The sequence below is a fragment of the Polypterus senegalus genome, chromosome 1 (genome assembly GCF_016835505.1).
Source record: "Polypterus senegalus isolate Bchr_013 chromosome 1, ASM1683550v1, whole genome shotgun sequence".
Taxonomy (NCBI): domain Eukaryota; kingdom Metazoa; phylum Chordata; class Cladistia; order Polypteriformes; family Polypteridae; genus Polypterus; species Polypterus senegalus.
In genome coordinates this window covers 85,404,813-85,421,956 of record NC_053154.1, presented here as the reverse complement: position 1 = coordinate 85,421,956, position 17,144 = coordinate 85,404,813, and the positions used below count along the sequence as shown (strand labels likewise).

General features: G+C 37.5%; 1 protein-coding gene across 3 annotated transcripts in view; it reads left to right on the top strand.

Annotated features, from left to right (window-relative positions):
* The first annotated feature begins 1,117 nt into the window (after positions 1-1,117).
* The window catches only part of LOC120528501 (CREB-regulated transcription coactivator 2), a 269,051-nt gene continuing 253,024 nt past the window's right edge, over positions 1,118-17,144 (top strand). For all 3 annotated transcript variants that reach the window (XM_039752689.1, XM_039752695.1, XM_039752681.1), the window contains exon 1: positions 1,118-1,306. In XM_039752689.1, the coding sequence (XP_039608623.1) occupies positions 1,139-1,306 (168 nt within the window). In that variant the 5' untranslated portion in view covers positions 1,118-1,138. The remainder of the gene's footprint in view (positions 1,307-17,144) is intronic.

The following is a 17,144-nucleotide window of genomic DNA, read 5'->3' as shown; positions in this document are numbered from 1 at the left end:
GCAAATTTATCTTTAAAAATTGCAAATCATGTACAGTATATCCCAAATCCCTTAAATGAAACTAAGAAAATAAACAGCTGAAACTGGGTAACTCCGCAGGGTTGTTTAGCTGATTTTCCTAGATAAGTGAAGGAGCTTGACAATGTGAAAACCTTAAAGTAGAGCCACTATTTCCCCCAATCAAGAGGACTCAAATGATGTAGTGTTATGTTTCTCTGTAGGTATAGTATATTAGTTGTGGTCTCGTGGGAGAAATCCCAGAAGCAAATCCTGTCTAGTAATTTCCCAAGAGGAGCAAGAGACTATAGCTAGGCTTAGATGAAGTCTGGTCTACTCTGTACACCTTATTACCACAACAGCCCTCACCGGAAAAAAATCCAGCAAAAAACAGAAAGTAAGGTAGATTCTCATATAATTAGATGCAGTTATTCAACTGTCCTGTGGATAAAAATACTCGACAATACCACAATGTGAAATGAAAGTCCATCTTCTTGTTTTCTTGGGTAGGCATACATACAGGATGGTCCAGGACCAGTTGTTCAGCAGGAAAAGAGTTGTAAATGTAAACACAGGTGCCGGTTAACTTGATTAATGTCCGGTCGCATCTTATCAGTACGTACGTAACAGTCAATTAGTAAATAGTTAGACCGATATTCAGTTATGTGTGCGTGTTTATATGGGTGCGATAGCGTTTAACCGTCAACTTCAAAATAAAGAATGGAACACTTTTTACGTATTATTTGCGGTTTCTATATAATAGCGTATTCTTACTTACTTTTGTGTAGTTTTGTATGTCTCTGTTTTTCAAAGGAACTTTGAGCACCATCATGTTTTTCAAAAGATGCTTAAACTGTTGAGTATTTTGACTGTACAGTATGTTTCAACGTTTGACGTAAATGTTTAAACTTCATTTCCCATTATCACTCATCATTGTTTTTTTTTTCGCGGAATGCGCGTCTTCGTCGTACGTCTTAATGGGATTTGTAGTTTCGCATTTCTCTATTACCGGCGCAGTACCAAGGAAGTTACGCGAATTAATTAAACTACAAATCCCGTGATGCTGTTGGTATTGTTTCCAGTGCGCTTCCCTACTCTCGAAGCCCCTCCTCCGCTGCCCTCTCAGACAACTCAGTTGAAAATGTCTGCGTCGGTCGCGGGTGGTGGAGGACCTGGTCCCGGTTCGGGAGCGGGTTCCGGGCCATCTAACCCGCGAAAGTTTAGCGAAAAAATTGCCCTGCATACACAGCGACAAGCCGAGGAGACCGCCGCCTTCCAGGAGGTCATGATGGACATCACATCGACTCGGGTGAGTTAGGGAGCTGGGAAGAGAAGGCAGGCACCCGGGGCAAGGCAGGCAGGCCTTTCAGAAGAGGGGGGGGAGGTGTCCATGGACCAGACCCGGAGGGTTGTTTCATGGTTAGAAATAAGTGTAAAACTGACCAGTTTGGTTGAGCGATTCATGGCGGGGCTCAACTTTCTTGTTAGAGTTGGTGTGTTGTGTTCTCGGCTGCAAACTGCGGATGACTGATGAGGATACGTGTTTGCATCTGTCACCGCTGGCTGAGTGTGCGGCACTGATAGGCGCCCGTGGGTGAGAGCGAGTGTCGTCGCTGCCATCGCCACAGGAGACTCACAATAACTTTTTTAGTGTTTGTTTATATATTGCGTTTTTACTCGTTGTTGCATTTTAATATCGTAATGCTGGGCCGGAAGATGATTGCTTACTTGGAGCATTGCAGTTTTACCCTTCCCAAACTAGTTGCTGACGCAAAGAGTTCATTTGACAGCGATCATTTAAAGTAAAGTTATTGTTTATGTAAAACTTTGGCAAATGACTATTTCATGTATATACAACTGACTTGGTATGAGAGAATTTTTTAAAAATTGTTCGTAAGCTATGCCTTATTTAATTTTATTGGTGTGATATAATTATATCATGTTTGCCAACCTAAGAATTTGTTAATCCAGCTTCTTTTGTTATTGAATTTTAAGGAGAATTTTTATTTTTAATTTGGACATATGTAGAAAGCTGTGAAAAACACCACTGCTTCAAATGTAACTATTTGTGATTTATTTGATTACAATTTTTTCCTATGAATTTTAATGACACAATTGGGGATGGTTAATATTCCATATTTATTATCTTTACTGATGTAAACCACTTATTGCTTTGTGAAATGGAATGCTGTATAATACAGAACTTGGGTTCCAGGGTCTTGTGCTGTTTAGATGTTGTTTTGTGTTCATGTGGATTTGTTTATGGATAAGCCATAGTCTTAAATTATGATGCTAATTTAATGTATTAGTATGTTTGTTCTATAATTGATAGCTAGTTTATGGAAAGTTGTATGGGTTCTTCTGTTTCATCCCTTTATAAACTGCAATGACGAAATTGGAAAATTAAATAGAATGTTTTGCAATTTATTGACTAACAAAATACTCTCCTTGAGCTACTTATCGGTGAGGTAAATTCAAACTAACATTCAGTGTTTTTGAAAACATGTTTCTTGATATTGAATTGATGTCTTTATTGTAGGGAGTAATTTCACTCAGAAATTAAAATTTCCCCATGGGACAAGAGTGTCTGTCTATTTATCTAATTCATCATGTATTAATAAACGAAAAAGCTGGACTTTCTTCCTTCACAGTGTGATCCTCAGCAACTCAAGTTTCTTAAATTCACTTTTTTTGAGAATACGTGAGAGTACTGCAGAGTACTCTTAGATGGTGTTCAGCATGAATATTACATTAAATAAGAATACAGTTTGTAACTCCATTCATCCATTTTCTACTATTTATCTGGGTCTGGGTCATGGGTGCAGAAGTCTGAGCACTGCCATTTCTTCCAGCTCTATCAGGGGGTTACCAAGGTGTTTTTTGGCCAGTTGGTGTATATAATCTCTACAGCATGACCTGGGTCTGCCCCAGGTCCTCCTTCTGATTGGACATGCCCAAAGCACCTCCCCAGGGAGATATCCAGAAAGCATCTCAATCAGATGCCCGGAACACCTCAGCTGGCTCCTTTTGATGTGGAGGAGCAGCAGCTCTGCTTTGAGCTCTTCCCTAATGTCTGTGCTTTTCACTCTATGTTTAAAGATGAGCCTAGACACCTTGTGAAGAAAGCTCATTTGTTATGACTGTTTCAAAAAAATGTTAAATGTTTCTTGCATTGTCCATTTCAGACAATACCTGTGTGGCATTTTTATAGAGTATTTTCAGTTTTGGGCTGCTTGGCCCAGTGGTTGAGGTGTTGGATGAAAACTGCATGGCCACTAGTTAAATATCCTCCTTCAGGCACAGACTATGACTCATTTTGATGGCTTGTGCTTTAATTGTAAGAATGTGCTTCTTTTCACAATTCATTTCTATTGTAGGTTTAACACTATTTAGGATTTTTCACAATTAAAGGTGCTATATAAGTCAAAAATGCAGTGTGATATATGCTTTTTAAATTTTCACTTACCTTTTATTTCCTGTGGCATCTTGTGTCTTTCATGTTTATACAAATTGAGTACAAAATGTTTTAAAGAAAAAAAATAAACTGAGGGATTTTACATACACAGTGAGCCACTTGAGAGGAGGGAAGAAAAGCTGACCACATCTCTAGACTTTAACCCTGTTGTATTTATTTTAATGTGAATATGACTGCATTGTTAACCGTGAGAGCAATGAACTTCAACTTGTTGTTCTTTGAATTTTGGTTGATTTGTAGCTGAATACTTTCTGCTCGGTGGATAAGTGTAAAAGGTTAAGGGTTTGGTCATATATTAGTGGCATAGATTATCATTTGTCCGAATCTTTGGTCTTTTTCACGTAGAGTCATTAAGCATTGTATTTTACAAGGGTAGTGTGGATGTCATTACAGATGTTTGCTTATGTTGGTCAGAAATGATAATTGTTGTGCCACTGCCTTTTCTGGTTTAACTGAAGTAGACTGGCGTAATGTACTGAAAGAGAATTCGCAGGGATTAATTGAACCCTGATTAAGTTAAGATCGTTTCATGATAACTGAAAAGTGTCTGGTTTAAAATTAATTTCAATTGCTTTTTTATTTTTTAAGACATAAGGGATTAAAATACAAGTTTAACTTTACATTTCTCATTGTGTTTCCACCATTGTGCTTTTTTGAAAACTCGCAATTTGTAATTTAACTTTTTGTGTTTATATAGTGTTGCTGTCAAATAACTGGACTTGGTTTTGTTCACTTTAATGTTGGAGCTTTTCACAAGTAAATAAATTGTTACTTTTTTTAGCTATCAGGTTCCATTTCCAGAGCTACTTCTGTCTGTAGCTCATTTTATCCAGACTTCAGTTTTAATTTATTGGTTTACAACTTGTAAAGAAAAGATAAACAATTGCATATTAATAATAGATTTTGGAAAATTTGGTGTCTTCTACCACTGACTGAAAATTCCTCATAGAGACAATTCTGTATATCTTTCATCTCGCTAGGCAAATTTTGTACAGCTGCTAAATGTGATTATTTTTTTTCTGTTTATACAGATTTTGTTTACTCTGTTTTGGTGGGTAAGAAAGAATTAACAGATTGCAGAGAATGTAAATATGTTTGGACTGGTTGCTTGTCAAAGATGGATACCTGCCTTTCACTTAGTGTTTTGGTAGGAAGGTGCACAGTAGATTATATTTAACTGCAGTTTAATGAATGCACTTCTAACTCCCCACAAACACCTTTATCACATGACAAATGTGTGTAAATTAAGAATGTTCTCTTTTTAAGACTGCACAGATTTTGTTTCTCTGCTTTCCTTTGGTAAGAGAAGTAGTCAAACATTAACAGGGCAAAACTCATTCAGGCATTACTCTGGCATTTACTCTGATTCATCTTTAAGTGTAAGAGTCCCACAAAAATAGGAATTCAAGAGAGAAATGTGTGTGTTAAAACATGGGAAGGGGTATGCTAACATGCTCTGATCAATACATAGGTGATGATACATCACAAGCATCAAAAGTATTTCTGTTGCAATGAGAAGCCAGTGAGTGCAGGACTAATCTCTAGTAACGCTTTTCATGTATTGATATCATCATCTTCTTCTTCTAACTTAAGCTGTGCTCACCATCTGTTGCAGGGTCCTGTAACACTTGTCATGTGACCAGACATCCAATCAGTGCATTCTACTGCATGAAGCACAGCATTAGTATTTGAGATTTTCACTGCATTTTCTACTTTTTATATGTATATACTTAACTATATATACTGTATATATATATATATATATATATATATATATATATATATATATATATATATAGATCTAATTATGCAGTTTTCATTACGCTATAACTTATTAAGTTTATTACATAGAGAATTCACAAAGAATTCTTTTTTGTTGCCAATAGATGGCATCACCTGCCCTGCATTCCAAAATGGCGGGGAGATGGTTGTCAGTCTAACAGCGGATGCGATGTGGTTTGCCTCTTAATAATTGCATAATTAGATCTGGACCACCCTGTGTTTGTGTGTATAATATAAATGTGTGTATATATACACAGTAATCCCTCGCTACATCGCACTTCGACTTTCGCGGCTTCACTCTTTTGCGGATTTTTAATGTAAGCCTATCTAAATATATATCACGGATTTTTCCCTGGTTCGCGGATTTCTGCGGACAATGGGTCTTTTAATTTATGGTACATGCTTCCTCAGTTTGTTTGCCCAGTTGATTTCATACAAGGGACGCTATTGGCGGATGGCTTAGAAGCTACCCAATCAGAGCATGTATTACGTATTAACTAAAACTCCTCAATGCTATAAGATATGCATCCCGCGCGGTGCTTGATTGTTTGCTTTTCTCTCTCTCTGACTTTCTCTGCGCCTGACGGAGAGGGTCTGAGCAGAGGGGCGGTTTGCTTAGAAGATACGGACGCTCCTCTAAAAAATGCTGCCTTATCGCGGTGCTTCGGTATACTTAAAAGCCCAAAAGCATGTATTGATTTTTTGACTGTTTGCTTTTCTGTCGCGCGCGCTCTCTCTCTCTCTCTCTCTCTCTCTCTCTCTCTCTCTCTCTCTCTCTCTCTCTCTCTCTCTCTCTCTCTCTCTCTCTCTCTCTCTCTCTCTCTCTCTCTCTCTCTCTTTTGCTTGAGGTATTTGCTTGAGGTATCCAGTATTTCTGGCATAATTGTGCGAGCACATAGTTTCTCCCACAATGTCCGATATGTTTATGAATGTGTTGTAATATGAGAGAAGCAACATGTGAATGCTTGTGTAGAATTGCAGGATGTTTTGCTTCTTTCGGCATTGCAGCTTTGCAGAGTCTTCCTCCAACTCTTAAGTTTTCCATCTTGTATGATCGGGTCAAGTTTATAGATTTGACTGTTCTTTTTAACACAAGGTCTTGAATCGAGTGCTTTCATTTGAGATGTATTTTAGCACCGTGGTGCTGTCCGTCCAAAATGTAGATTCTTGTAAGGGCATTTGAAGCTCACCTTTAAGCATTTTGTCCATTTTTACTACCACAACGGCTGCTATCAGCTCTATTCTTGGAATCGTGACTTGCTTCAATGGTGCAACTCTTGACTTGCCCATCAGGAATGAACAATGCCTTTTGCTCTCTTCATTGGTTAAGGCAAGGTAAGTGATAGTGCCATATCCATCTTCACTAGCATCTACAAAATGGTGCATTCGTGCTGTCTTTATGGTTCCAAACCCGGTAGGTTTGAAGTCTCTGTTCACTTTATAAGTAACTTCAAATCATCCATCCATTTTTTCCATTTCTGAATGTGTTTGACTTCTACTTCCTCATCCCACCCGAAATTCTCTTTGCATAAGTCTCTTAGAATAAGCTTTGCTGGCAGTAAGGCAGGTGCTAGAAAACCAAGTGGATCATAAACTGAGCTAACAACAGACAGGATACCACACCTTGTAGCGGGCTTGTTTTGCATCTTAATCTGAAATTTGAAACTGTCCGTTTCTGTGCATCACTGGATGTCCAGGGCACGCTCTGTGGGAAGGAGACTGTGGCTCAAATCTAAATCCTTGTGTTCATGAGCTCTGTCTTCTTCAGGTATGGACAGTAAAACTGTTCTGTTGTTCCTCACCCACTTAGTCAAATGTAATCCCCCTCTGAGGCATAGAGCTTGGAGGTCTTTTGCCTGCTTTATTGCTTGACAGCTTCCTCAGGAAATGTATCTCTGGCATCTTTGACTGTTCTATGCAAAGCATAAGAAGCACAACTGGGTGAAGAAGTAGCACCAAAAAGATGTACTGTCATTTTGAATTCTTCTTTCAAGGGTAAACTTAAGTCTTTACTTAGATTGCCTTCAGGCTACCATATAAAACGTAAAAGATCAGTGTCTTTGTCTGGTATCTTAACTTGATAGAACATTGACTTAATATCTGCCGTTAAGGCTACTACCTTTCTGAATCTTGTAAGGACACCAGTGAGTGTGTTAGTCAGGTCAGGGCCTTTTAATGAATTTAAAATTAAAAAAATAATGATATTAAAAATAACATAGTATATCTCCCCAACACTAAGGATCCTTCTAAACCCCAGCATTCTGTTATTAACAAATTAAACTCTTTCACTAGGATAGATTTACCAGATTTACATAAAATAATTTCTCAATTGAAACCCTCCATTTGCGTCCTTGACCCAATGCCAACAAATTTTTTCAAAGAAGTATCGGGCGTGCTAATTGATAATGTTCTTGACATAGTAAATTCGTCATTAGATACGGGGGTCTTCTCAGACTGTCTTAAGACTGCTGTAATTAAACCCCTACTTAAGAAACATAATCTCGACCCCTCGGCTAGACCCATCCCTAACCTGCCTTTCTTAAGTGAAATTCTGGAGAAGGCAGTCATTATGCAGTTAAATGACCACCTCAATAAACATGCTATTCTTGATAAATTTTAGTCGGGTTTTAGAACAAATCACAGCACAGAAACTGCACTCGTTAAAGTAGTAAATGATTTGTGGGTGAATGCAGACAGAGGCCATTTATCTGTTCTCCTCATAGATCTGAGTGCTGCATTTGACACCATTGATCATAATATTCTTAGAAATCGCCTTAGTCAATGGGTGGGCCTCTCTGGCAGTGTCTTAAATTGGTTTGAATCCTACCAGGGAGAAAATTCTTTGTTAGTTGTGGTAATTACAACTCAGACACATGATATCCGATATGGTGTTCCACAAGGCTCTATCCTGGGTCCGCTGCTCTTCTCAATCTACATGCTTCCGTTTGGTCAGATTATCTCAGGGCACAACGTGAGCTACCACAGCTATGCTGATGACACACAGCTGTACTTATCAATAGCACCTGATGACCCCGATTCTCTTGATTCACTAACACAATGTCTGACTTGTATCTCAGAATGGATGAATAGTAACTTTCTCAAGTTAATTAAAGAGAAAACTGAAATCTCAGTGATCTATACTAATAAAAGGCAAAGCCCTCACTCACTCACTCACTCACTCACTCACTGACTCATCACTAATTCTCCAACTTCCCGTGTAGGTAGAAGGCTGAAATTTGGCAGGCTTATTCCTTACAGCTTACTTACAAAAGTTGGTCAGGTTTCATTTCGAAATTCTACGCATAAGGGTCATAACTGGAAGCTATTTTTCCTCATATAATGTAATGGAGTCTTGAGTTGGAGATGGCCGTGGGGGGAGTTTAGTGTGACATCATCACGCCTCCTACGTAAGTGCGTAGAGAACAAGGAAGAACTCCAAACAGCGATGAGCACAAAACGCCATTTCACAATAGAGAAGGCAGAAAAACATTATGAAGCAAATGATGCATACAAGCATATTCATAAGTACAGCTACTGCGAAATAAAGCACTGCGTGAACTGTAAGTTTATATTAAATTAAGTTCATAGACAGGCTGCCACTAGCGTTTGTAATTTAGTGCCTGCCCATATAAGGCCGTCCATCAGCGGCAATCCAATACAAACACTGCCGGTAAATGTTCACGGGTGAAGGACTGTGCTTATGCAGAGGAAGATGAGATGGTCAGGGTGGTGTTTGGCACAAACTCATTGAAACTGCGAGAGAAACTTTTAAGTGCGGGTCTTAGCTGACATTACGAGATGGCACCAGTACAGCTGGGAACCTTCGATGCAAGAACACCAAGCGGCTCCGTGAACTGGCGCAGTGCAGACAAAAGCAACAGTTCCAAAGAGTGCTGAACAAAACCGAATTACACAATTGAGAAGGCAGCAAAAAATATGAAGCGTCTTATACATACAATCATATTCATAAGTGCAGCTACTGCGGAAACAAAGCACACGGTGGAAAAAGTGAATGTCCTGCTAAAGGAAGACAGTGTAAAAAAACCGTGCATGCAGTTTGTCACATCTCAGATAAAAGGAAGGCGAGCTGTTTATTGATGCAGTAAGGAACTAATCGATGAATGAAACCTCTTATCTTTACAGCGATTGACAAACACGGGATGTAACTTGAACACATCCTACAAATACGAGCCTGATTGAAAGAAATAATGATAATCAAATCCTTGATGACAGCAACATTCAATAACACTCACAAAACAATTACTGTATATTGACAATCATGTTACGTTATTTTTAAAATGTTCCCTTTTCTTTTCATAACTTCTACTTCTCCACTGCGATACGGGTATATATATATAAATGTATATATATACCCGATCTACAATACATACTTTAGCATAGACAAGCCACACGCTGTGGCTAATTGTAGAGTCTTAAGCCTCTAACGACATTGAGGTTGATTCGAGAGGGGATGTACTGACTATGTCTGCGCTACCCGATTCATTTTACCTTCGCATCTCCTTGGTTTGGGGCGTATGAAAAAATTAGGTTAGCAGAATCATGTTACGTTATTTTTAAAATTTTCCCTTTCTTAGCACAAGCACAGCTGAGAAGCTTCGATGCATGTACTCCATAGCGCGTTAAAAATAACGCATTTAATCACACTTTCAATTCCAAGCAAGCGGGAACTTTTGTCAATGCATGATTTCCTGGTACATCCATTACACTGATGCACACATCACAGCTACAAAAATGTTAGAGTCGGAATAAAGCGCGTTCCTACGACTGATCATTTCGACTACCCGAGCGAAGCCTTGATAAAAGCATGGTTTTGTGCACACTGAAAAGCAAGCAAAATTAGATGCATTACAGAAAGCGGACTTTGTGGCTCTTACTGGGGATCATTGGACTTCCGTGACCGTTAGTAATTCTAAATACATCTAATTACAAAATGTTCAATGATCACACTGTTTTAGCCTAATGTACAAAATAATTTTGGCTAATGTTACTCAGAGTTTAAAGAGTAAGCTGGTCAAATTACCTTTTATGTTTCTGACTTATTTTTTAAGAAGAAAACTGCACTTTATGTTGAAATTTTGGTTATTATTATTTAAAGACAATACTATTCTGAAAATGTACTTAAAGTACTTAAACTACCACTTTATTTTTAAGTCTGCCCAATTTTAACCAGGGATGATATTTTTGTTTCTGTTTTGAATTCAAATGCAGTTTAAAGCTTTTTTTCAGAAATTAAAACAGCTTCAGTTTACAATATTCATGTCCATGTCTATTATTTGATTCTGTAAGCCCACTAAAACCGTTTTAAATTAAAAAAAAATTTGCGATTTGGGGCAAATTTACGTGTCGATTACATACGATTAATCAAGATTAATTCTTACACAGCCTCTAATTAATTGGATTAATTTTTTAATCGAGTCCCACCTAATATATATATGTAGATATATATATGTAGATTTGTATATATATGTGTATATACAGTATATATGTAGATATGTATATGTTGTATATACAGTATGTATATATGTGTGTGTATATATACAGTATGTGTATATATGTATATATGTATATATATATAACTGTATATATGTATGTGTATAGATGTGTGTGTGTATATATATATATATATATATATAGCAACACTCATGACAAAACAATTACATTGTCAATCATGTTACGTTATTATTAAAATGTTTCCTTTTCTTTTTACTTCTCCGCTGCCAATGCAGGGTATTTTGCTATATATATATATATATATATATAATATAAATAGATAGATAGATATGACAACAACACTCATATCAATGACAAAACAATTACATTAACAGTCATCTTACGTTATTTTTAAAATGTTTGCTTTTCTTTTTCATAATTTCTTTAACACACTACTCCGCTGCGAAGCGCGGGTATTCTGCTAGTTGGCAATAATGGATACAATGAGGCTATTAGAAATAAACTAGATACATTAGGATTAAAAGTCAAGACGGAGGTAAAAAGCTTAGGGGTATCTATTGACTGTAATCTAAATTTTAAATCGCATATTAATCAGATCACTAGGACAGCATTTTTTCACTTAAGAAACATAGCAAAAGTTAGACCTCTTATATCATTGAAAGATGCTGAGAAATTAGTTCACGCGTTTGTTTTCCGTCGACTAGATTACTGTAACGCACTCCTCTCAGGACTACCCAAAAAAGACATAAATCATTTGCAACTAGTGCAGAATGCAGCTGCTAGAATCCTAACTAGAAAAAGAAAACCTGAGCACATCTCTCCAGTTTTGATGTCACTACACTGGTTACCTGTGTCATTCAGGATTGACTTTAAAATTCTGCTTATGGTTTATAAAGCCTTAAATAATCTCGCCCCATCTTATATATCAGAATGTCTGACACCTTATATTCCAAATCGTAACCACAGATCCTCAAAGGAGTATTTCCTTAGAATTCCAAGAACAAAACTTAAAAGAAGTGGTGAGGCGGCCTTCTGCTGTTATGCACCTAAAATCTGGAATAGCCTGCCAATAGGAATTCGCCAGGCTAATACAGTGGAGCGCTTTAAAAAAACTGCTGAAACCACATTCCTTTAACATGGCCTTCTCATAACTTCACTGTAATTAAAATCCTGATACTCTGTATATCCAACTCATTATAATAACTATTCATGGTGCCTCTAGAATCTGTACTAACCCCTACTCTCTCTTCTGTCTCCTTTTCCGGTGTCATTGTGGTGGTGGTTAGTGCCACCACCATTTACTTAAAGCACCGTGATGTTCCAACAATGATGGATGGATTAAAAGCCAGAAGTCTGTATGACCATCAACATCAACTGACTCCGTGAGAACCCTAACTACAAAGATGACTATTTCATTTATGTTACGCAGAATGCCCACAGGGGACTGGGCGGTCCAGTGGCCTGGAACCCCTGCAGATTTTATTTTTTTTCTCCAGCCGTCTGTAGTTTTTTGTTTTTTTTTGTCCACCCTGACCATCGGACCTTACTTCTTTTCTATGTTAACTAATGTTGTCTTATTTTAATTTCTTATTTTGTCTTTTATTTTTCGTTTCTTCATTATGTAAAGCACTTTGAGCTACTTTTTGTATGAAAATGTGCTATATAAATAAATGTTGTTGTTTAGTAATTGTTCATTAAGTGAAATCCCCTGGTAGGTGAGAGTGCAGTCAAAGACCACTCGAATCTTATTTTTCTTTGGATGATACACACCATGATGTGGGATGTACCACACTCTGCCTTCATTGCAATTCAGGCTTACTTTGGGTACCTTAACAGCATAACCATTGTCTATAATGTCTTTCATGAAGGCTTTATAGTCTTCGTGGAAATCTGAATTTTTGCTCAATTTTCTTTTGAGTCCAATAGCACGCTGTTCAGCAATACAGTGTTATTCGGCATTTTAAGTGTTTCATCCTTCAAGGGTAAATTTAAACAATAGTGGCCACCTACCCGTCTCGCAGATTCTGAGGCTATACGCATAAACTTGATGTCTTCTTGTGACATCTCCTCCTTTTCTTCACAGCTGCGCTCTGGAAAATCTGTGTTATACTGTTGCAGCAACATATCTTCTATCTCTGTTATTGACACACGATTGATGGAATGTTTTAGACATCTTACCACTTTGTTTTGCAAGGTCATCTCTCTCTTTGTATGGTCCACTAACTACCCGTCCAAGTGCAGTCTTCATGGCGTGCGGTCCACTTCCTTGGCTAGGTATAATTCGTGACTGCTTGAAGATTTCTGGGTAGTTGATTCCTATTAAAAGATCAACTTCAAATCAATATGACATAGACGTACCTCTGTAAGATAGGCCCACTTATCGATATCTTCTTGTAGTGGAATACTTTCTCTGCTCACTGGAATGGAGACCTGTGTGAAGACCTTTGGCAAATCAATGTATTCAACATCATTGAGACCACAGACTTGTAAACCTGATAAGACAGAACATTGCCTTAACATCTTTGAATCATCATCATAATTACTCATAGTTTTGAGGAATACTTGTGCCCTTCTCCCTTGAAGGCTCAATTGTCTCTGGAGCCTTTTAGTGCAAATAGTTACTGTACTACCGAGGTCTATAAAGGCGTATGTTTCTACATACCTTTCACTTTTCTTAGATTTTACCTTAACAGGAACTACTTGAAGTGCGCATTCTTCTCCGGCCCCAGTAAATATACAAGTTCCAGTCTTGGTTTCCATTTCAGTAGTTGTTGCCACACTAGCCGTAGCTTTAGATACTGCTTCACTGTCCCTTTTTAATGTGCAGGGTATCTGGGTGCTTTAAGGGACTTGTCTGACATTTCATTCTTTCTTTACAGTTCTTATTTAGATAACCCTATTTGAGACCGCGAAAACAGCAGCATCAGATATATTTGTAGTAAAAATATATCCTGATTTCTGTCCATACTTAAGAGGAGATCTAATTTTGTCGTTTTCTTCCTTTTTCTCTACATCGGCATAAACGGGATGCATACATTTCTTTGCCTTTTTATGTAAAAAGACAGTTAAATCGTGAATGTCGATCTCTCTATCTTCTTCATCTTCAATTTCATCAGCTACGTCTCGCCACTTATTTTGTACTAGCAAAATACCCGCATTTCGCAGCGGAGAAGTAGTGTGTTAAAGAAGAGTGTTGCTGGCAGATATACACACACACACACATATAAACATAGATATACATATACATATATATACATAAATATACATATATATACATAAATATACATATACACACATATATATATACACACACACACATTTATATACATAAACATATATATATATATATATATATATATATATATATATATATATATATATATATATATATATATATATATATACACACACACACACATATATATATATTAGGGGTGGGACTCGATTAAAAAAATTAATCTAATTAATTAGAGGCTGTGTAATTAATTAATCTTGATTAATCGTATGTAATCGCACAAGAAAATTTGCCCCAAATTGCAAATGTTTTTTTTTTTTTTTAATTTAAAAGGGTTTTAGTGGGTGACAGAATCAAATAATAGACATGGACATGAATATTGTAAACTCAAGCTCTTTCAATTTCTGAAAAAAATGCATTTAAACTGCATTTCAATTCAAAACAGAAACAAAAATATCCCTGGCAAAAATTGGGCAGACTTAAAAATAAAGTGATATTTTAAGTACTTTAAGTACATTTTCAGAATGGTATTGTCTTTAAATAATAATAACAAAAATTTCAACATAAAGTGCAGTTTTTCTTATTAAAAAAATAAGGCAGAAACATAAAAGGTAATTTGACCAGCTTCACCTTTAAACTCTGAGTAACCTTAGCCAAAATAATTTTGTTCATTAGGCTAAAACAGTGTGATCATTGAACATTTTGTAATTAGATGTAATTAGAATTACTAACGGTCACGGAAGTCCAGTGATCCCCAGTAAAAGCCACAAAGTCCGCTTTCTATAATGCATCTAATTTTGCTTGCTTTTCAGTGTCATAAAGCTGTTGAATTTTACTTCAAATAGTCTCTTGGCACGGCAGTTGTAAAGTTGGATGACCTGACGCTAACTGTAGCACATTTTCTAACCCCCTATCTTCCACCACTGTTAGTGGTCTACAGTCCAAAGCAATCCATTTTGCGAGAGAATTTGTAAGTTTGACCGATGTTGACTTACCAATTTTGGTCCTGAAGCCAGTCATTTCATGAGGTTTGGGCTGCCGATACCTTTTGTTGGTACTCAAACTCGTACTGCTATGGCTAACAGCATACATAGTTTCTGTGCTCACTGTAACATGTTTTGCATTTAGATGGTACCGTAAGGTTTAAGTGCCTCGGTGGTATGCAAACTCGTTTTTGCACAGTTTGCACAAAACCACGCATTTATCAAGGCTTCTGTAATGTAGCCTTTTGAAATGAAATTTGCCTCCGATCAGTCCTAGCAACACGCTTTCTTCCGACTCTCATATTTTTGTAGCTCTGATGTGTGCATCAAGGTAATCGATGTACCAGTAATTCATACATTGACAAAAGTTCCCCTTTGCTTGGAATGCAAAGTGTGACTAAATGCCTTATTTTTTTTAACGCGTTATGGAGTACATGCATCGAAGCTTCTCAGCTGTGCTTGTGCTAAGAAAAGGAAACATTTTAAAAATAACGTAACATGATTGTCAATGTAATACTTTTGTGACCGTTATGAGTGTTGCTGTCATCAAGGATTTGATTATCATTATTTCTTTCAATCAGGTGCGTATTTGGAGGATGTGTTGTGTTCAAGTTATATTCCATGTTTGTCAACCATTGTAAAGATAACAGGTTTCATTCATCGAAGTGTTCACCTCCCAAATCGGTACTCGTGAATGTAAGATGTTCAACAGGCATTCCCGGTATTAAGTTGTGGAAATTGCCTGCAAATATTTATCGGAAGCGTGTGGGTGAACTTAATTTAATCTTTTCCAGTCCTGCAAAGTCAGTTGACGTGAGCAGCTTGCAGTACATGCATCAAAGCTTCTCAGCTGTGCTATGCGATCTCGCGATGTCTACGGCTTTATTTAATGTTAGCTAAGACCCGGCACTTAAAAAGTTTCCTGCTACAGCAATTTTAACTCTGTTACAAAGTGATCCAAAGTCTCCTTTATACCTTGTGTCTTCTCATTAAACTATCTCGTGAATAAAGTATTTGTGGAAGGCATGACAAACGTGAGTGTGACTATTAACTTAATTTAAACTTACGGTTTACACCGTGCTTTGTTTCCGCAGTAGTTGCACTTATGAATAAGCTTGTATGCGGTTTTTCTTCAGCGCTCTTTGGAGCGTTTTTGTTCAGCGCTCTTTGGATCTCTTCCTTGTTCTCTATGTACTTGCGTCCCGCATCATCACGCCGTCCACGTAACTCCACCTCACACGGCGACCGAGCCGCCAACCATGGCCATATATATGGTCGAAAGTAGGTTCCAGTTATGACCGTTTTGCTTAGAATTTCGAAATGAAACCTGTTTAACTTTTGTAAGTAAGCTGTAAGGAATGAGCCTGCCAAATTTCAGCCTTCCATCTACACAGGAAGTTGGAGAATTAGTGATGAGTGAGTGAGTAAGGGCTTTGCCTTTTATTAGTATAGATAGAATATGGGAGCTTTGAGAAAATAATACAGATATTTTCATTGCTATTGAATGCTGCTCGATTTCTTGTTTTAGTCATAGAGTCCATACAGTTATCAGGAAAGGTTGCATAATCCCTCAAGGCTTCCCCATCATTTTGTTTTATTTGAGGCCACTTCAAAGCTTTGCTTACGTATATATCTATTACGAACGCTTGGTTGCCATAGTAACTTTCAAGCTTTTTTCTAGCCTTTTCATATCTCATCTGGTGGCAATTGCGTACACCCTTCAATCATTTCTTGGGCTGGTCCTCTTGTATATTGAATCAAATAATCTAATTTATCTTGTGGGTCTACTACTATGTCACCTACAGCATGATCGAAGGTTCTGATAAATTTTGCATAACTCAGGGGGTCACCTGGAAATAAAGGGACCTGTCTGTGTGGTACCTCACCACGCGGCATTGGAGGTGTTGGAGCAGGTGTTTTTTTGATCAGTTAAAGATCTAGCCATTTCAGTAATTGCCTTTTGACATTCAGATTGATTCTTCTGATGTTCGAATTGATTTCGCGCTAGCACCTCTAGTATGTCATCTAATTTTCTGGAGCTCTGCGTTTCTGTTATTGCACTAGTTGTGGACTCTTACCGTTTTTTTGCTTTAAGTTCATGTAACATTTGTAGGATACTATCAAGTGTCGATTGTTCAATCAACACTGCTGTAGAAGATGATGATCCGGCAGCGGTTTTCTGGGCTAAAAAATCAAGTAT